Source organism: Nannobrachium achirus (genome assembly GCF_963921795.1).
Source record: "Nannobrachium achirus genome assembly, chromosome: 4".
NCBI classification, from domain to species: domain Eukaryota; kingdom Metazoa; phylum Chordata; class Actinopteri; order Myctophiformes; family Myctophidae; genus Nannobrachium; species Nannobrachium achirus.
The window spans coordinates 25,656,733-25,679,502 of NC_137813.1; the positions used below are offsets into that span (position 1 = coordinate 25,656,733).

Here is a 22,770-nt window from a genome sequence, read left to right on the forward strand (position 1 = left end):
ATATTTATTTGCAAATATTTGAAGTATAGTGTTTGATATTTACCCAGGTAAAAGTGTAAAGTAGAGTGATATTAGAATGGAACTAGAATGTCTATCAAGCAACTTTACACAATGCTGGGTACCTAAGCGCAAGCTGGGACAAAGCTTACGATAAACAAATATTTTGTATATTTGTCTTAAAACTGATTAAAAACATATTAGTATTTAATATTTGAACTCCATCCCCCCTGGAATCCTTTTGTCACCAGGAACAGGTTTTTACGGTATGTAAACACAAAGCTCAATCACAGTGGATAATGGCCAAATCCTATCTTTGGAAAACTGGGGCTTTGCTTCCACCTGATCACCCACTGACTGAGCTCACCGAGCACTAAGCCGAGCAATTCTATAGGCCCAGAACCTTCAAGTCATATATCATGATAGCCCGTCACTTGTCCCTTTACTTTACTGCACTGCCTCGACCGATTTTCTGAGTTTTTTGTATCATCTTGGCTGTATGTCGCAGTGTTTTGAGGCTGTAGTAAGTAGCCTACTAGGAAGAATGAAGCATTCAGGAAAGGCATTGCCAAGCAGCATGCACTTTTCCCGACGGGAGTCATGGCATTGGACGATACTCTTTGTGTGTGTGTGTGTGTGTGTGTGTGTGTGTGTGTGTGTGTGTGTGTGTGTGTGTGTGTGTGTGTGTGTGTGTGTGTGTGTGTGTGTGTGTGTGTGTGTCTACTGTCAGCCGCTGTTTAGAATTTTTATCACATTGGCCCAGTCTGATATAGCAGTATCAGACTGGGCCAATGAAATAAGACATCGAAACGATGGGGGTCCCACAGCAGGTGAAACTGTCCTTGTTTGATCTTGTGAGTGGGCCACCGTGACCACATAATCACCCTCACTGTTTGATGACTGTTCCGTTTCATTCTGCGAAATGTTCCGGAATTAATAGAATAACACTCATCAGAGACAGTGTGCTAGTTTACGAAAATACGGACTTCAGCGGGCGTCCAGTGTATGCTCCCCTTAACAGAGCTGTAAGCCCTGGGCCACTGTGTGAAAAGCCCCAAATTAGCTTAATTTGGAGTAAAACACCTGAATTTTACTCTGTTCAGCAAGTGTAAAATTATAAAGGCACTTGTTCTGGCTCATCCAGCTATATCAGCAATACAGAGAATACTGGTAAATCAAAATACCCTACAGTCTTCCACAGATAAACAATCGTTTTGTTCTTAGTTCTCCTACCTACGCGATCTCTTTCCCAGCGGCTCTATCTCTGACGAGGTCGGACATTGAAACAAGCTACTTCCTCCGTTGGTCATAGCTACTTCCTCCTCTTCAACCACTCTTTGGCTCACATCCCCGTGTCCTCCTCTTCCTCGTCATCCTCCTCCCCCCGTTGGGAAAGGAGGTGGTAGTGGTCGGTGCCCAGTGGCAGGAAGGTGGCCCTGGGACGAGTCAGGTCCCCGTCAGGGGAGGGGCCGCGGTGCATGTCGTTGCCGTCCAGCTGCTCTGAAGAGCTGCACTTGGTGTAGCGCTCCCGGTGCATCTCCTGGCCCCCCACGTCCTCCTCCGATCCCAGGCTGGGGACCCCACGCTGTCGCAGCATGTTGTGGAGGTAGCCCAGAGGCACGGGGAAGCTGGCTATGAGGATGAGCATGCTGATCACAGCCAAGGCCCAGCCAGGGTATTCAAGACTCTCCTCAGATGCCTAACAAACAGGGAGGGAGGCAGAGAGAGAGAGAGAGAGAGGGGGAGAGAGAGAGATTGTGTGTCAGAGATGCGGGCATAAGCAAGTCAGTCGACACGGAAATCACATTCGCCATGAATAGTTTTGCAATGCCGTAGGAATGAGTGGCAGAAGTATCTTCTGGGTTAGACTACAAAAAGACGTACGTAATCACCAGAACATTCAACTAGTACTGTACTAGTAGTGTACACCATTTATCAAAACAATTACTGGTATGTTAGATTCCAGCTCTTGGGTACTTGCTTCGTACAATTATGATAATCATATAATCACATTTTGTATAACCACTGCCTGAACCTGCCCACTTACTGACAGGTATCCCACACTTGGAAACACAGAGTGTATGATTTTTACTCTAGAAAATGCAGGAAAGATTTCTTTACAAATAATATGCTCTAATAGAAGTTTGGATCTTAGTCTAGTTAGTCCAATGTAAAATTAAGATACTCAAAGACTCAAAGCTTAGCTATGTCCTCAAAGACATGAATACAAAGATATTTTTTCTCAACATACCATCGTTACACAAAAGCATTTTAACCACAAATTAAAATACATTTCTCTCTCTGGCCTGAATAAGTAACATTTCTATACATAAGACTTGGTCATGAAAGTGCATGTAAGTGGACTTACTGCGTTTTGATTCCAAGCTGTATATGTCGGTCGCTTGAAGACCATGCGAAGCAAACTGGCAGCCAGGAGCCCCACCATAGCCAGTAAGCACACATATTTCCAAAGATACTTGTAGATCACTGGAGGGCGCCATTTCAGCATGACTTCAATGTCATCCAAGAAGCTAGGGGGTAATGGAAAATGTAAGACATTGTATCTGCCAATCCAAAGTCTGATTCATACATAGTTGTGCACCAAAAATAACCAATGTACAAGATCTTGTAGATCGGCTGTTTTCTGTGTAAGACATCCAGGCTTAAAGGACTATAACACTTTAAAACACTTCTGAGGGATTTTAATGACATTCTTTTTAAAGGACTTTAAATGGAAAAAATAAGAAAAGAAAGCAATTCAATAAAAAATTAAAAATAAATAAATAATTAAAAAATTAAGGGGGCAACACACATTAGAAGCACAATATCAGTCACCAGAAGCAGCAACATGTGTTTTCAAGAAGATGAATATGGTTAACGTGGGGTTTAATGATCAAATGAATATCAAATATCTAAATATTGAATCAAACTCAAAAACTGCCCTTGTTGAACACAAAAACCTGAATAGTGTTAACCTAGCATGCAATGTACAACAGAAATAACATGACACATTTTGAAAGTGGAAAGCATTCTATGTCTTACCGATCTGCTCCGTAAACCCACGCCACGCTAAATGTCTCAAACACCACTACGATGATTAGCGGCAGCGTTGCAGAGTAGTCGTCAAACATCGCCACAAAGTAGTTACCAGACCGCTGGGTGAACAACAAGCCAATCACGAAACCTAAGACACAGCTCGACACTGAAAGACAAACAAAATCACACTGAACTAAACCAGTGAGGAATGGCAAAATCCAGAATATTAAAGCAAACTTATTTAATACAAAAATTAATGTTTTGTTTGATTGATTTTTAAACAATATGTCTGGTGTAGAGCGGTGGTTCTCAACCTTTTCAGGCCACGACCCACAAAATAATCATATTTTAACTGGGAACCCCCCTGCCTGACGAGCACTAAGAGTTGAGGCATTACATTTTGTATTTAACACGGTTCTATTGTAAAAATAGCAGATCTACATGCTCTCTAGATCGTCTATTTTCACAATTTCTGCCTCTAATATTTGACAATTTGGACAATATTTAATTTGTCATTAAAGAGGTATTAAAAAGTCCTTAAATTGTCACTTTAGAAATGTGCAGATACCCTTTATACACGTAAACTTTATGTTGGTTTGTATACTGCTGAGTGAGAAAACAACGTTCACATTAATTTAATCATCTGGGGACCCCCCAAAATAATTTGGGGACCCCCCTGGAAGGTCAGGTTGAGAACCACTGGTGTATCACATGAAGTTACAGGTAGTCTCACTACTCTTCCATTGATACATTTAGATCCCGGTGTTGGGCAGGACAGCTACTGGTAAAATTAGCAGATAAGTAGTAGTATGTTATTTGAAGCAGATTTTACACTAGATACTGTGTACTTTATTGTAGTTCTAACATCGTTGCAATTACGGTCCCATCCTCTTTTACAGTACACTTTAAGACATAATAAGACAGAATAAGACAGAATAAAGCCATATTGGTAATTAGAGCTAATATATTTTATTAGACAGAAAATAAAGACAGAATAGTAGAAAGAGCGAATACATTCTCTGGCACCGTCACCTGCCGCGGAACTGCAGCGGCAGACACTGCCGCACGACCGCTAGTTCGACCAGCAGTCGCACTGCATCGCCGGCGATAGGACCAGCAGTCCCGCCAGTAGGACCGGCGGCCGCCGCACGGACCGGCAGGTCCCGTAGCGGTAAACTGCCCGTCCGTGCGCTGGTGGCTGAGACAGAATAGCAGAAAGCGAATACATTATCTGGCACCGGCATCGCTGGTAACTGCCGCGGCAGCCACCACCGCACGGACGGGCAGTTTACCGCTACGGGACCTGCCGGTCCGTGCGGCGGCCGCCGGTCCTACTGGCGGGACTGCTGGTCCTATCGCCGACGATGCAGTGCGACTGCTGGTCGAACTAGCGGTCGTGCGGCAGTGTCTGCCGCTGCAGTTCCGCGGCAGGTGACAGTGCCAGAGAATGTATTCGCTCTTTCTACTATTCTGTCTTTGTTTCTGTCTAATAAAATATATTAGCTCTAATTACCAACACATTATTTCTTATTATGGCTTTATTCTGTCTTATTATGTCTTAAAGTGTACTGTAAAAGAGGATGGGACCGCAATTACCTCTCTCCGTCAGGAGAGGGAGACAATGTACATGAAGCTTACATATTCTCTGTTTAAACCTTTATGTTTGTTTTACATGTTTAATTAAAGGTCTTATTTATCTGATTAAAGCAATGGTTCTCAATGTGGGGTCCGGGGACCACTAGGGTTACAAATAATGGACCCTTACAGATTTGTGTACAAATAGAAATAAATGGAACCTTATGGGTCCACTTGCTTCCATTTTGTACAATCTCAGAGCTAAATTAAATTTGACAGTGTATGGGATATCCCAAAGATGAAAAGCAAAAAATAGGGTGTCCCCTGAAATTATACATTGTTCACAGGGTTAACTACTTAAACCCCTGTTGTCTCAGAGAACTGGATTTGACAGTAACAATAAAAGCCCCCTTTCCACTGCAAGGTGGAACCAAAACTTTTAGGAACCTGAACCAAATTTTTTGGTTCTGGTTTTGTTTCCATTGCACACAGCTCCGGTTTCAGAAGAGGTTCCTGGAACCTTTTTTCGGTCCTGCTCCTGAGGTAGAACTAAACTTGAGTTCTGGGAACCTATGGGTGGGGCCAGCAGCGCTGCTGCTCTTTTTTGGGACCTTCCCAGTTAGTTCTGGTTATGGAAACGTAAGCAGAACTTGGTCCTGGAACTTCACAGGTTCTTTAAAGTTTTTGGTTCTGGTTCTGGTTCTAGTTCTGGGTCGGCCCTACAGTGAAAATGGGCCTTTGTGAATATGGAATGCCGTGCCGTGTTATGTTACCAGTGAGTATGGTCCTGTGTCGCCCCAGCAGGCTGAAATTGTCCATGAGGGGGGTGAGGATTCCCTGCATGGTTCCGAACATGGTGCTGAGACCCAGGTTGAGCAGCATCAGGAAGAAGAGAGTGGACCAAAAGGGACTCGCTGGGAAAAGAGCCATGGCTTCTGTGAAGGCGATGAACGCAAGCCCTGTTCCCTCCACGCCCTGGAGTCAGCCAGGAGACGAAGGGTGTTGAAATAAAGGTGTATACAGTGCAGAGTACAGTGCAGAGTACAGTACAGTACAGTACAGTGTGTGAAAGATGGGAGAGATAGACGTAGAAACAGAGATATGAGGAAGGTGATGAAGTAAAAAAACTCAAAAAAGGGAAACAAAAGAATAAATACAAACTGCATGTATTTGGATATTATTTTGATGTGCAAAAATTTGCTCGGTGAATGAATTAGTATGAATCAATGGAACCTTAGTTTTTACCCCTTTTACCCACAGCTGAAGGTCAAATCACTAATTGTGGGTGTGTTTCAATCATGTGTTTCTTCGTGCCACATGAATTTAACTGAACAGTAGCAGTCCATGCTGTTACACAATAACAACCTGTAAATGCAACACACCCACAATTAATGTCATTACCTTCAGCTGTGTTTTCTCTCAAAATGCCTGCTGTGGAAAGGCTCTAAAACGGGAGGAAAGCAAATAAAGCTCAACAGCGATATTACCACATGTGACATTTTGCAACATGTGTTGCAAAACGATGTATGCATACTGTATGCTTCTGTAGAAACCACAGGTCTGTATGCAATATATGTACCTTTAAGAAGAACAGGTTTCATTCACGATGTTGAGAAATACTTTCTACCCAAAATCATTGAAAGAGTAGCAGCAATGTCTCTCATTGGCAGAGATTGCTGTCAACTACAATATTTTACAACATTACTATCAAAATAAACACTATGACCTAATAACAACAAAGATTAAAGTTAAGAAGACGCAAGCACAATGGTTTAAGGGATGAGTAGTTCATTGCTCATTCTTAAAATATGTAAAGTACACCTTCGCCGAGTCAAATGTTTTATGGTCATCATGATTCACTGGTTGACTTGATTCCAGGAAAATCTCATTGGTAGGGAAATTGCCTAAATATATGTTTGCCTGTACCCCCACCACCACTACTCTATATTAGCCTCTCCCCGCTTATATTCGGTGGATTTGAAACTTGGAGAGTTGCACGTTGTGTTGTATCAACGTTCTGACAAAATGAGCAATCAATAAGTGTTGCTGGTGTGTCAACTAATGTTAGCTCTGTAGACAGACAGTTGTGTGCATATGCTAATGGTCAATGGCCATGTGCAAGTTCAGACCAATTGCTCAAGCCACAGGACAACCGGGCAGAACAGACAAGTTTTGATGACAAAGCTTTCCTTATTATACAGTAGGATAAAAGCAGCGGTGCTTCTATTTACCTTATTCATCTCCTCCTCCAGATTGCAGTCTGTGATGTTTGGCCCCACCATGGAGCCGTAGTGATGGTACCACTCTCTGTAATCCGCTATGGACACTGAACTTGGGTCAGACATGTTGAACCAAGGCCACCAGTGGTGGTTTGAGCCATGAGAAGCGATGTCACTTAGAACCCCAAGGTTTCTAAAAGGGGGTCAAAATCAGTGATAAAACAGTTAAAATGTATCACATCTAGAATCAGCCTACTTATATTACAGTAGTTATGCAACAGTAAAGTGGAAATGCAGACAAATGTGTTGATGCTGTCATCTCAGTATTTTTGTTAATGCACATAATGGACAATAATGGACACAGATGATGCCGTACTCAGCCACACAGTTCAGTGCGATGTTCTTGGCGCGGAAACCCAGCACCACGAAGACGACTAGCGATGCTAGGACGGACGTCATGAAGTTAATCATGGACACCATCAGCGCGTCTCTGTGACAGTTGTTGTGGATTGGATTGTAGGAGGAGTAGGCGATGACAGAACCATAGCCCAGTCCAAGAGCAAAGAACACCTGCGTGGCAGCCTGACGCCACACCTTCACCTCACCCCAGATCTCCAACTGAGACGCGCGCACACACACACACACACACACACACACACACACACACACACACACACACACACACACACACACACACACACACACACACACACACACACACACCCACACACAAACTTAACATCTTTATTTGTGTTCACATTTAACAAGAAATTCTTGAACACAGACAATAGTAGATGCACATGCAAACTTGGGAAACTCAAGTATTTTAGGATACAGATCACGAGTACAGGAAGCACGCACGCACGCACGCACGCACGCACGCACGCACACACACACACACACACACACACACACACACACACACTTTGGTTGATGCTTGTATCTTTTAGGAAATCCAACTATGATTGAGTCTGAATGTTAACTACTGTACCATTGCTTGTCGTTCTCCTAGACTGAAATAGAAACAAATACATAGGTTACCCTATGTCACCCTCGCCTTGGAGTGGAGGTGTGTGTGTGTGTGTGTGTGTGTGTGTGTGTGTGTGTGGGGGGGGGGGGGGGGGGGGGGCTGCAGCTGTACTGTAGATTAACCACTGAAACCCTATACTTCGTTGACTGGAGTCCCTCAGGGGTCTATACTTGGTTATTTTCAGTGAATGTTCACCTCATGTTGTCATGCCACCCCTATTATATCATGCCCAGAATACGGAGGCTAGTGTTCCTGCGGTTAAACACAAAACGTATTATGTGACTTCACCAACAGAATAATCATGATAATCAGTCAATACTATGTGATGATAACATTGCTTACTTTTGGATAAAACATGTAGGTTATTCCTTCGATTGCACCGTCCAGCATCAGACCTCTGACGAGGAAAATGAAGAGGACCACATACGGAAAGACGGAGGAAAAGTACATCACCTAATATTGTACACAAAAAGAGAGAGGTAAATCATTAAAGAAATGAACAAGTCGTATTGCGTCACACCTTTATGTTAGATTTGATATACGTAGATAGATACCTTTATTCTCCCACGAGGGAAAATCAGTGGCCCAGAAGCGGCACAGCAGTTAAGGTTACAAAGTTACAGGTAAAGGTATGAAAACGAAAAAGTACTGCTGTGTAGAGCGAAAAAAACAAAGAAACAACACAATAAAATGTGTTGTGGAATATGTTATTGCGACCGTAGATCGCAGTTTAGTATGTGAACGGTCACAGATTATCCGTATGTACCTGTATCTCTGTCTATAAAGCCTGAAGCCCTTTTCACACAGGACAGTTGCGTTTTTTTCGTTGATGAATTCGGCATGAATAAAACGCATTGGATTTGGTGTGCAAGGCTGTGCGGAATCGGCGCTGCGGATCCAAAAAGGAGTCATAAAAGGAGTGATGAGTTTTTTACCGCATGCGACAAGACGCACGAATCGAACTGGGTTCGATCGAGAAAAAAACGCACGGCGGCAGCCACTCGTCGCACGGCTAATTCGGAGCCGTTGTGCATGAGGTCATAGAGAATCATTGTTTTCTTTTCAAAAAATGAAATTGTCCGTTTTATCCGTGCGGTTAAACGCGCCTGTGTGCAAAGGGCTTGACACTGTGGGTCTGTCGCTCTGACATCATGCTCTGCCATCACTGTGATTTTCAGGGGAACCACTCTTAACAGAATGGGTTTGCTGCTCTGACACTCTGGCTTCACTGTGATGTCACACTAACAGAATCCCTTTTATGCCCATATATGGAGTTCCGTGGTGTCATCAACGTTAAGCCCATATCTAACAGGACTTCATATGGGAATGCCCATATATGGAGGCCACATTGGCCACATACCACACTAACGGCTGGTTCTACAGACAGGGATCTCCATGTATGGGCATAAAAAGGTATGATGTCAGATGTCATAGACATCATAGGACTTTCACATAACGAATAACTGAGTAAGCATATCTCCATATACAGTACATGGATCTCCATATATAGTCTAGTAAATCTAGGGAAAAAATACACTCAGGTTGGACAACATTTTATTATTTAGTTTTTCAACTGATTCTGTTAGGAAATTAGGTCTACTAGCCAGGATAAAAAAATCTACCACAATCTGCTCACTGCAAATACCCACAGTGGCCAAATCAAGTTGGGCTCCCATCGACTTTCTATAGGCCTACTGGAGGAAAATACCTAGAAAAAAACAGCTTTAAGTAGGATGTGAGGGGTCTAACTAGGGGTTTGTCATGATGCTGTATCCATTGCAAGAATTTGTTTTGCACAAAAACATTCCTTGGGCTAAGAATGGCCCCAGAAAATGATGGTTTAGTGATGAAAAGTGATCAAGTCATCAAAAAACTAATCTTTTGTTGGCGTTTTCTGGGGCCAATGAATGTTTTTTGTCCAAAACAAATGCTTGCAATGGATTCAGCATCATGACAAACCTCTAGTTAGACCCCTCACATCCTACTTAAAGCAGATTTTTTTTTCTGGGTATTTATCTCCTGTATAGAAAGTCGATGGGAGCCAAACTTGATTTGGCCACTGTGGGTATTTGCAGTGAGCAGATTGTGGTAGATTTTTTTATCCTGGCTAGTAGACCTAATTTCCTAACAGAATCAGTTGAAAAACTAAATAATAAAATGTTGTCCAACCTCTGCCTTAATTTTACCGGACTAATATGGGTACCAGATGTCTCCATTTATGGGTAACTGGTCCGATATACATCACTGGCCAGATGGCCAAGAATTGGCATGTGGCCCTGAGGCGTCTTACTAGTATAATAAGACTATACATTATTATTAGGCCTTTTTTCAACAAGTTCCAATCCATGACAGTTCAGGGGGATTGGTGGTGTTGTATTGAAACAGCAGTGACAGGAAAGTTCACCTTTGCAGAGGACTTGATGCCTTTGATCATGGCCAAGGCAACGATGGCCCAAGCAGCCAATAGACAGCCTGTCATGACTGGGTTGAATTCTCCGGATTCATCGATGGAGTCAGTGATGTCCAGGGCTTTACGGAACCAGAAGTACGATGTTGGGGAGCTACCTGCACATTCCTTTACTGTTGGAAAGAATATTGTTGTTGTTTCCAAGCATTAAGAGACACCCCCCGCCGGGAACAAAAATAACATTGCTGAATTTCACAAGACAAATTAAGGAATTTCTAGGACCCATCGTGCTTTGGCTTATATTAATGAGCAATCACAAATGTCTATTACATTTGACAACTAAACTGTGAATATCAGTGGTTCCCAAACCTTTTTAGCCTTTTTAGCGTTCATTTTTTTTCTGCGCTAAAAATAAAAAGATATATTTCAAAATATTTCCCATCTTTTGAAATATATATTTTATTTTTTGTAGGAAAAGAAAATTGGATTTTTAAACGAGTTGTTACCCATACATAATTGGTCCATGACTCAGGAACCAGTGGTCTATATTATACCTACTTTACTTTTTATTTCTTTTATATTTTGAAAGAATTCCGCAATAATTAATACATTGGGTCGAATATAACACAGCTTATGTTTTTCCATCTGCTCCAATGTAACGGATAAACAAGGTTCCTTCCCAACAGCAATCACACACACACGCACGCACGCACGCACGCACGCACGCACGCACGCACGCACGCACGCACGCACGCACGCACGCACACACACACACACACACACACACACACACACACACACACACACACACACACACACACACACACACACAACAATGACATGCATAAGTAAGTACTGTACCTGTGACATTGGTGCCAGTTTCTACTGGACACTGCTCCCAGGGCAGTGGGTACTGGAAGGAGTTGCCCATGTAGAATAAGCTCCATGCAATGATGACATTGTAGTAGAGGGCCACATAGAAACACACCTAGAAGAGAATAAAGTTACATTTAGTATTTACTTGGAACCGTATTTTCAATATTTGCCAAGCAGGTGCCTGTGATTGTGTCGCAGTTTACCATGAGAAATTTCACAGTTTGTCCGTGTGTAGACGGACGGGTACACATTTTTACGGTCTATGGGTTTGCTGCTTTGACTTCATGCTCTGATGTCACTGTGATGTCCGGCACATATCCGTGTATCTCTGAATGTCACGCCTGACACTGTGGTTCCCTTGACACATCACTGTGACATCACCTATGTAAAATTCCATATATGGGTATTCCCCAGAATCCCTTTTATGCCCATTATGGAGATCCCTGATGTCATCAATATTAAGCCCATATCTAACAGGACTTCATATGGGAATGCCCATATATGGAGGAAGACAGCCCATGTCTGTGTGGCTGGATCAGACAGGGATCTCCATGTACAGTATGGGCATAAAAGGGATATACTATATACAATACATGGATCTCCATATATGGGTAACTGGTCCGATATACATCACTGGCCAGATGTCGCCCTGAGTTGTCTTACTAGTATATAGACTATATACTGTCAAATCCTCTGAGAGGGTACAAATGTAGCAGAGTGTATGAATGTAACAAATGTAATCAACTTTTTGTTTCACATTTGGTTACATTGTTACACTCTCAGAGTTAAATAAAACACTTGATTTTACTGTGTACACTGATTCTTGTGTATTTTGTAAAAGGAAATTTTTGCCAAGGTCAAAACTCTGACCAGGGATTGTCAAGCCACGTGTCGACTTTTAGCAATTTTAGCTTCATATTGAGATGCTGTAGTACCACTGTTGTACTTTGTCCTACTGTAGTATTTTGTGGAAACATTTTGTAGACATTTTGGCAGTCAGATTTCTGTAGAATGAGACAACCTTCCAGTAAAAAGAAATCGAATCAAATATGGAACATTTCGTATTTTAATGTGTCCTCCGGTTAAAAACTTTAACTAATGTTAAGGCAGGACTATTATTATTAGACCATATTATTTGTGGCATTTGTGCTACATTTGTGCATAACATGTCACCAGAGTGCCTTCTTCACTTTCTTCCCCTGCAGAGCGAGAGCTTCTCTGTACTGTCCCTGAAATCTGAGTAACTGTCTGGGAGAAACGTGTGATGTAGCAGGAGGTTGTGTGATGTCACCAATAGGTCAAACCTATCATGGTCCAATAGATCGTAACCTGGCACCTTTAGCTGACTAGGTACTGACATCTCTTGAAAGAGTCATCTGCTGACTTGCAATTCCTGGGAAATACATATGCATGTATCTTGCTTTCTCAATAAGGCTAAATATAAGCTCAAAGCCAATTTCTATAGGTTCTCAAACAATTTGATGGAAGGAAAAACCTCTTTGTAAAAAGATGCATTCGCTATATGCATTTGTTGAAGGATTTAAAACCTGGATGGAATCTTTATGGTGCATATTTCGGATACACTAGGAGCCAATGGTTTTTTCAGTTGACCACAAAGTTAAATATTCCAATAATTGATAAAATACCAAAAGGGGTTAATAATGTAAAGTGAGAGGGTCCACATTTTTTAATGTCATTGTTACAGTTAAAATGTCAATGTGTGTGTGTGTGTGTGTGTGTGTGTGTGTGTGTGTGTGTGCGTGCGTGCGTGCGTGCGTGCGTGCGTGCGTGCGTGCGTGCGTGCGTGCGTGCGTGCGTGTTAGTGCTCATGTGTGTGACCGAGTGAATGAGCAGAAAAGTCTGCTTAGCTCTGTATACGTGTCCCGTATCTGGGCTGGAGAGAGAATTGTTATACAACAGAGTGACAAGTTTTAAATAACCCCACCAGCACTGAGGCACGTAGCTACTCTCACATTGTAATCGGTAGTAGGTTATAACCAACCTCCACACGCACGCACGCACGCACGCACGCACCCAAAGTACTGTTGTCTTTGGGTATTTTTAGCCCTATAGCCACTCTCACCTTGAACACATCAACTAGCAATGTTATGAAACTAATATTATGTCATGAAATGCCATGACCAAGACCTAAGAATGCTTATACCGCTCACTTCCAGATTCTTATCTGTTCTGAGCTGGATTAACGCTATGCAGTGCCAATGAAACTTAATTAGCTCCATAAAACACAATATTATTGGAAGGAGTCCCCTAACTAACTAGTTTCTAATGTAAACATGTGCATGCAAAGTCGCAAATTACTAACAAGAGGTTGACAAAACATAAAGCTTCACAACTGAGATAGTGGAACAACAACAAAACGCATTATTCAATAACCTACAGTATGTGAACATGTTGATGCGATAATAATATATCACAACCAATTTATATCACAAGTAACACTAAAATTGAACAGATCCTCAACCACTGCTACTCTTCTAGGAGTGCTACAATGTCGGCAAATCAGATCATCACTCTATTCAGCTACTCCCTGCCTATAGGCAAAGACTACAGGAACCAGTCACAGTGAAGGAGGTTCAATGCATATCTGAGCAGTTGGATTCTATGCAATATATACAGGTATTACAGGACTGATATATCCCAACCAGTAACTGTGGAATAACTGTGATGTGATGGCTGATTTGGTTTCAGGCAGCTTATTTCTTTCCCTATCCAGGCAGAAAGAATCAAATCTATTCTTACCTACCAATCACAAGGTATTTTAATCATAATGTGCATCCTCATCAACATTCATGTTGATATCCTAAATGTATGATCTGTCTTCCTCCCATTGTTACTTAAATCAGAGACCTTTAGTGACACACAAGTGTCCAGTAACTGGACAGTGTGACCCTTCCAGATATGTGTGTCACCATGTTGCATTAATCTTAATATAGTGTAGCAGTTCAAGCTGACAGTGATGAAGAAATCTACTTACTAATCTTTAGTCTGTAGTCTATAATGTCTGAATATTTACTCAATCTTGCATATCACCCTATATAGTATAGAAAATCCCTAACAGTGTCACAGTGGAAAGAGTCAGTGACTCAAGTTCCTCAGCGTACTCAAAGGAACTCAAATGGACCACATAACCACACACACATGGTTAGAAGGCTCCAAGAACACCTCTGTACAGCCTCAGGCAACTGAACACATTCAGCATGAGCCTCCGCATCCTCAGGACATTCTACAACAACAGCACCATTGAGATCGTCCTGACGAGCTGCATAGGCCTACTGCCTGGTATGGGAAATGCACCTGCAGAGTGCTACAGAGGGTGATGCAGATTAGGGATGTGATAGAAAGTCAATTTTCGACTCGAAAAAATGTAATGGCTTGTTCAAAAACTTTCCAAATGGTAGAGGAACAGTGTGTGTGTCTGATAGTGCATGTCTGTGTTAGTGCATGTCTGCACAAGTGCATGTCTGTACGGTCTGCTCGTGTGCGCACTGGCTGGTTTTGTTGACCTCCTGCTTGCCTTGTGCAGGAAATGGCAGCGTCGTGTGGGATGATTTTGTCAAGATTGGCGATAAAACACAACACAAAGTATTCATATCACTCGTCGTCAACATCAGTGATTTCAAATCACATTAATGCCAGTAGAGTGGCAGACTTCACCATGAAACGAAACCCCGCCATTGTGATGCAGGGGCAGAAAAGATCACTGATCACTGATTTGACAGCCAAGATGATAGCCAAAGCTTATGCCTAGGTACCATTAGTGTTGTCGAGGGGAAAGGCCTCTGTGAGCTGATGCCATTTCTCGAACCAAAATACTCTGCCAAAAATTGACAGCGCAACGAGAGAGAGAATGTATACGCTGAGGTAACCGGAACGATCGCCCCAAGCACACTTGTCCCCATTTCTTTTTTCTTTTTTTTTAGCGGAGGTTACGTTTAGTAACCTGGTGGATTTGATCCGGGGGCCGGGGTGACCATGTTTTTGGACGAGCATTCATTATATTCGCAGAGGTAATCGGAACGCTCCGTAAGATGTTATAAAAGTTCTCCAGGAAGGAGAGCAGAGTCGGACAGAGTCGGAGCAGAGTCGGACATCATTCATTCCACCTAATTTGTTAAACTTTTTTGTGTAAACCTTATTAGTTAAGGTTAGGCTGCTGTAACCTACGTATTAAACAAGTGTAATGTGTTAATAAACACATGTATACAATATATATATATATATATATATATATATATATATATATATATATTAATAGTAAGACGCCTCAGGGCGACATGTGACCTCACCCTTTATGTGGCCAGTGATGTACTACCGTATATCGGACCAGTTACCCATATATATGTATATGGAGATATGCTGTGAGAGCCCAAACGTGCTTACTCAGTTATTCAACTTCTGTGCTTAGGTACGATTGATGTGCGAACCTGCAGTATATTTGACAAGATACAGTTAATACCTATTAACTCTGTTCATTAAGAGTTACACACACACACACACACACACACACACACACACACACACACACACACACACACACACACACACACACACACACACATTTTTGCAGAAATTCGCAAATGGCAAGAAACCACTCCATTCCCATTGAAAAGCAGAATCCACCTTCATAGGTAGATTTACACTTTGAAGTCAGAGAAGGTCACAAAAATAGTGAACATAGCTGATCTACAAGCTCAATGTTCTGACAATGCCCTGAAAATCTACTGTCTTGCCAATGGCAGGACGTGTGAAGTGTTTAAATGGCACATCTGTAGTTAAAGCTTCATGACATGCATGTCTTTTTTATGTGGAAGGGAAACGGAGCACCGACCACCCGGGGAGAAAATGCAAACTCAAGTCACGGTTTACCCAAGGACCTCCTGGCTTTGACCCACCAGGACCTTTTTAGCCTCAGTCACATGTCACATATAGTATAGAGTGAGTCGAAACCTATATACAGTATTGCACCATTCATGAGTCAGGGTACAGACTGAGATCCAACAGAGTCTGAAATAGGATAGGAAAAAGGTGTCTGGTTCTAGATTGAAGAGGATCCTGCCTGAGGAGCTATATAAATATCTACAGACACATTTAGGATTTATACAATATTGACCTGTTAAAGTGTGCTTATACATAATTCTTTACACATAAAAACGTACCATAGAATGCCACCACTAGTGGCGGCATTCTATGGTAAGTTGGTTGGACGGTCCGTGCACCAATCTAGTCCCAAACAAGATCACAACCTTTGTAGAATTGCTATGGAATTCATTGTGCACCAGAGGATGAACCCTACTGTTTGTGGTGATGCCATGGCATCTTCTCTGGCACCACAAGGCCAAAATGTCCACTTGCAAACGAGATATCTAAAAAAATCAAGTTTGCCATGAAAGTTACTGAGCGCATTCATGCCTAGTGCATGCATACCTACCGGTATTTGAGTGACCTCAAGACCTTTCCTCCAGCACCACCCTCAGGCCAAAATGTTTGGCCTGAGGGTTTGCATGCAACATATCTCATTATAACAGGCAGATTCCTGATCCTGATCCATTTGATCAAAAACGTTGAATCGGCAGTAAACAAGTGGGTCATATTTGCAGCCTGCATACCGTATTCTTTTTTTTAGGTTGCAGGATAAACCCTACTGATTTTGGTGACCCCATTCTAGAGGTTTTCACGGGTCCGAAATGATAGACCTGGGCATTCGACAGGGGCTCAGGGGTAGAGTGGCCATAAGGGAACCGCAAGGTTCCCATTTCCCCCAGAGTTAGTGTTGAAGTGTCCTTGAGCAAGACGCTGAACCCCCAATTGCTCCTGATGTGCAGGTTGGTGTCTTGCATGGTTTCCTTTGCCATCGGTTTATAAATGTGTGTGTGAATGAGTGAATGTAATGCACAATCTATGTAAAGCGCTTTGGATTAAAAAAAACTATATAAATTCACCATTTACCCGTAAGCGTAACTAAAGACACCAGACCAAAGGGTATATATACAGTAGGTCACTTCCCTGGGGTTACTCCAAAACATTGCTATTCCGAAGATTGACTTCCATTATTCTAAATGGCGGTGTTTGAAGTGGAGGGGTTTTAACTCCGACCACCTAAACCTAACCTTGGGAATCCCAGGACTGACGGGATGTTTCCTTAGTGTCTGTTCGGAACTGGGAAAGAATATTGTACTGTAAGTCTATGTGTCAGCACAACGCTGATTATGACTGCTGTGACGTGTTTCATTTTTCACTCAAAGCGAGAAATTATTTTATTTCTCTTGTGAATGAAGAATCTAAAAATGAAGAAAGAACTGGATAAATGGAATTAACCGCAGCAAAACTGTCAAGCGTCTCTATGAACACCCTTGTCCCATGTTCGGGGGAGGGAAGCCGGGCTGGGATGGTGATATTTGTCACAGAGACTCATACAAGCTGTGGCGGCACCTGTCAGCCAGGAGCGTTGGGTAGGGGAGTAGGATGAAGGCTCTACGTCCTCCCAGATTGTTTGTCTGGTAAGTGAGTCATTAGGATACCACAGCAGTGACAACAACACATGTGAGTGGGGAGGAATCAAATGGCATAACGACTACATTTGGGACAAAAATCACAAAGAAAAGAGAAAAAACACTTGAATCCAAGCATCCATATTCTGGGGTGAACATTACTAAAAGATAGCCTATCTACAAGCTCACAACATAGTTGTAACTCAAGTCCATTTCTTAAAGAATATAGGGTTTAAGTGGTACTGTATTGTTTTCCTTACCCAAATCAAAGCTGCATGCTATACTGCAGTGCAGTCGTACTAGGAAAGCAGCACGAGAACGGCAATCATACAGATACATTACATACACAGAATTCTACTTCTTTGCGGGCCTCATTCGGCCTGTGAGCCTTACGTTTAACACCCCTGGTATATAGGCTATTGTCATGACAAGAAGCATCTTGCATGGACAGCGGTCATACTGTAGGCCTCTGTCGGTCACATCTTACTCTACAACGTTTCAGGATCAGTGGTGTAAAGTAACATCCACTCCCAACTTTTCACAATATTTGACGGTCGCTTATCTGGTCACCAGCACTTTCGCCTATAACATATTCGCCTACACGCATTTGGTCCTTTCGCCTGGCATTTTCACCTTGGAGGAGAGTCTTTTCACCTACCTGTCTGAGCCATTTCGCCTACCCTCAATTCTGCTGTCAGACTGTCCATGTTTGCAAATTATCTCTTTGTCATTTAAATATTATAGTGACTGTGACAGTGGTGTCAAGTGAATCTAACACTTTATTTGACATTTATTATTTACATCACATTTTATTCCTAAAAAAATGGCAAAATAGTTTTTATGCCTGTTGACAGGCAAGGTTGATTCTATAGGCTATTTAGGTGTAGCATATATCTTATATAGACCTATATAGGCTAATAGCCTACATATATATTTTGTATAGCCTAATGTTAAAACAATATAGGCCTACAATACTGTTCATTTTACAATACTGTTCAATACTGCACCAAAGAATGTATAGTATCGGGACATGGATTAATTAATTATTTGGGCGCACCTGATTCCAATAGCTCTGTATTTTATGTGATTACTATGGAGTGCATAGGATAGCCGTGTGTAGGGTTGACATAACACCACTGTCACAGTCACTATAATATTTAAATGACAAAGAGATAATATGAAAACATGGACAGTCTGACAGCAGAATTGAGGGTAGGCGAAATGGCTCAGACAGGTAGGTGAAAAGACTCTCCTCCAAGGCGAAAATGCCAGGCGAAAGGACCAAATGCGTGTAGGCGAATATGTTATAGGCGAATATGCCTGACACCGCTTATCTCCCGATTATTTATTTATAGTACAACACTAGTACAACACTTTATAGTACAATCCTCATTTAAACCTAGAGGTTGTAGACTTTCTAGGGTATGGATCCAGTATAGCTCTCTCTGTCTTAACCTCCTGTCAACATTACCTTGGCTATTTGAAAATAGCCGATCTACGGGCTCACAACGCGTCGCACCACGGCTACTCACCATGCAGCTGGAGTAGCCGATGCCTGCCAGCTTTGGAGAGATGTGTTTCCACACGCCGATGCTGCCCTGTCGAATGCTCTGGCCTGCTGCCAACTCCATGAAGAAGAGTGGAACCCCAATGACCACCAACAGAACAACGTAGAGCAACATGAAGGCCCCTGGGAGAAGAGATCATGTCATGTTAGAGCAGGGGTTCTGAAACTTCTTTAGGCTGTAACTGTACGACCCTAATAGCTAATAGGGCCCTATTATGATCCAGGTCTTATGCCTTATGCCTTAACTTCTTTGCCTTTTTTTTTACTATTTTGAAAAACATTTTTAAATACTTCAAATGCTGATCTACATCTGCACGTTGTGAACTTGCAGATCAGCTATTTGAAATATTAAAAACAATATGTCTATATAGTAAGAAAAGGCAAAGAAGTTAAGGCATAAGGCATAAGACCTGGATCACCAGTAAGACTCCCTAATCGGGAGATAAGCGACCGTTGGTCGCTTATCTCCACAAATCTCACAGCCTCCACCTCTCACGTCATACGGGCAGCCATAGTTACACCTGGAATGTTGAATCTCCATATATGGAGATAACCTACCCATCACACAAAGTCTGACCTCACCAGCCCATACCTGGGCATGGACGACTTATATCTCCATATACGGAGATGGCCATATATGGAGATACGATGACATCACAGAGTCCACAGCTGATGATGTGGCGTGATGTCATACAATACACAAACAAGCCCTATATAAAGGGGCAATTCTCACCAGGGAAGAGAGCATTCCCCACTAGCTGAGTATCTTAAGATGGTTGGATGTGATGATAAGCCACAAATAGGCCAAAAGTTTGTTTTACCAATTATCAAGACATACGGGCAGTTGACAGTTTGCCATTGTTACTCATTGAAGTTGAATCTCCATCTGAATCCCTTTTATGCCCATATATGGAGATCCCTGCTCTGAGTATCTGACATCACTAATCCCTTTTATGCCCATATATGGAGATCCCTGCTCTGAGTATCTGACATCACTAATCCCTTTTATGCCCATATACAGTATGGAGATCCCTAACAGAATCCATTTTATGCCCATATATGGAGATACCTGCTCTGAGTATCTGACATCACTGTGATGTCACCTGTTTATGCCTAAATATGGAGATCCCTGCTCTGAGTATCTGACATCACTGCGATCTCACCTGTGATGTCACAGTGACACATCACCTCAGTATCTGTGATGTCACAGTGACACATCACCTCAGTATCAGGCGTTACACGTATACATTGAGCAGGGCAAAGGTGTGACGTGTGTGACGGACGGACGGACGGACGGACGGACGGACGGACGGCCGGTGGAGGTTTTCATACTAAACTGCGACCTTACGGTCGCAATAATAGAGCCCTAAGTGTCTAGGGGTAGGATCGCAACATATTCATGATAGACAATGACTTTATATAAAAAATATATAATTTATTAACATCAAGCAGTGATATTTACAAGAAATGAATGAATGAAATGAACCAATGAAAATTAACTCAACTTAATCAACCCACAACCAAACCAGAGACTTTTATTATGAGTTAATCCCTTAGGAAAATAAATAAAAAGTAATATTTGACAGTTTGGCTAGTTTGGTATTAAAACCAACTTGAAAGTCCTTAAATTGTCACTTTATAAACGTGCAGATACCCTGTATACACTTATGTAGGTTTGTTTACCGTTGAGTGAAACACTTTTTTTTTTACCTTAAAGGAGTAGTTCACCCCCAAAATGGCTTTTTTTTCCAAATGAATTTGGGTCCCCATCCGGAATCAATGGGGGTAAATTTACCAAAACATGTTATTGAACTCCATGGTATGAGTAATCGATAGAAAAAAAAAACATTTTGGGGGTGAACTACTCCTTTAAGCTAATCATCTGGGGACCCCACAAAATAATTTGTGGACCCCACTTGAAAGATGGATGGATGGAAGGAATAAAGTCGGAAAAGTACTATAGTGTGGTTGCCCTGCAGGGTCAACCACACAAAAAAATACTTTCCTCATTACTGCACACACATGGCACATCCTACTTTTACCGTCGTTAGGTTTCTATGTAAAACACCAGCGGCCTCCTAATTGTTCAGGTGGACAGTGGTAAGGTACTCACCGCCTCCATTCTGATGACAGAGGTATGGGAACCTCCAAACGTTGCCCAGTCCAACACTGAAGCCCACCTGCGCCAACACGTACTGGAGCTTTGAGTCCCACGCTGGCCGGTCCGCGTCGTCCGCATCATCCGCCTCCACCCTGCTCGATCCGTTGTCCATTTCCAAGGCCAGGAGTTGAACCTCGGACTGGAATTCGCTCATCCGACGCCCCTCCTCATCGACAGGCAGCGGAGGCTTCTCCGTCTGCTCACAGTAGGGTGAAATTACATCATTCAGTGGTTTTCAACCTTTTTCACGTCAAGGTCCATTTTTATTTGGCATTTGAGCCACAGACCACGAAAATTATTGATGAGATTTAGCTTCACAGACCCAAAACTTATATTTTGTTCTTGTTGGATAAGATTTTGTTCACAATTCCATTCTGTATTGATCTTGATACTATAGGAGAGATAACAGGCAAACGTTGACCAAAAAAAAAAAATCGACATTCTCTAATTGTGTAGACTTCTTGTAAAAACAGATGTTTAACAATAATTAAACACTTGAGCGTAAAATGAAAAAAAAAAAAAAAAGAAAAAGAAAATGACCCGTAAGGGCTGGGGGTCTATTTGGTTTATCTTATCTGCTATTTTAGATTTATTTATTTTTTGAATCTTGAGAAAGTGTGAGAACTAACTGGTTTAGAGGGCATTTGTAGAATCGGCCTCAGGTCTTAATGGGTTAATTGCACAGAGATTAATTGATGTAGCCCTAACTCATAGACAGAGACAACCTGGTTGACATGCATTCTTCTTCTAACTCAAGTACCAGTACACACGATAGTAAACAGCTAGGAGTTTAGGAGCATGAAAGGAAGAAATCAAACGCATTACTCCATGATAACGGTCAAAGCTACAGCTGAACTTCTCACATGCACGCCATCGTGGCTCAGGAGGTAGCCGCTTTGGAATCGAGAGGTTCCCGCTTCAATTCTCTGGCTACGTGTCAAAGTATCCTTGAGCAAGTCACTGAACCCCAAACTGCTCTCAATGAGCAGGTTGGCGCCTTGCATGGTTTCATCTACGAATGTGTGTGTTACTGGGTAGATAAAGGCACTATATTCACCATTTTACCACACTGGCATTAAAAATAACATTTAAAACATTTAGGTTCTGGCATGTTTCAACACAATAGTTTTCCTTTGACATTGCTGACCATCATTTTCAAAGGCATACTGTTATTTTTTGTCGAAGTCGCTGGTTCCATTCTTATCAGCCTGATATTGCAAACAACTTGGTCTGTTCTGCATTATGCTCCCTATGACGCCAGTGTGTTAGTATCACATCTCTCACATCTCACTATTATTTGTGAGGGACCAGAGCAGTATGTAATAATAAATAAATACACTTGACAGGACATTTATGCCCTCAAATGTTACCAAATGAAGTCACGTTCGGCCCC

At 42.2% G+C, this 22,770-nt stretch overlaps 1 protein-coding gene across 1 annotated transcript; it reads right to left on the reverse strand.

Annotated features, from left to right (window-relative positions):
- Positions 1-1,339: 1,339 nt before the first annotated feature.
- slc6a16a (solute carrier family 6 member 16a) lies at positions 1,340-22,381 on the reverse strand (the record flags this gene model as incomplete). The annotated part of the gene is made up of 12 exons (XM_080723173.1): positions 1,340-1,696; positions 2,366-2,528; positions 3,040-3,199; positions 5,382-5,583; positions 6,840-7,020; positions 7,204-7,445; positions 8,200-8,310; positions 10,262-10,437; positions 11,126-11,252; positions 19,182-19,339; positions 21,330-21,573; positions 22,241-22,381. 12 exons carry the CDS (start codon positions 22,379-22,381, stop codon positions 1,340-1,342), a joined length of 2,262 nt encoding a protein of 753 aa, XP_080579299.1.
- Between the last annotated feature and the right edge of the window lie 389 nt (positions 22,382-22,770).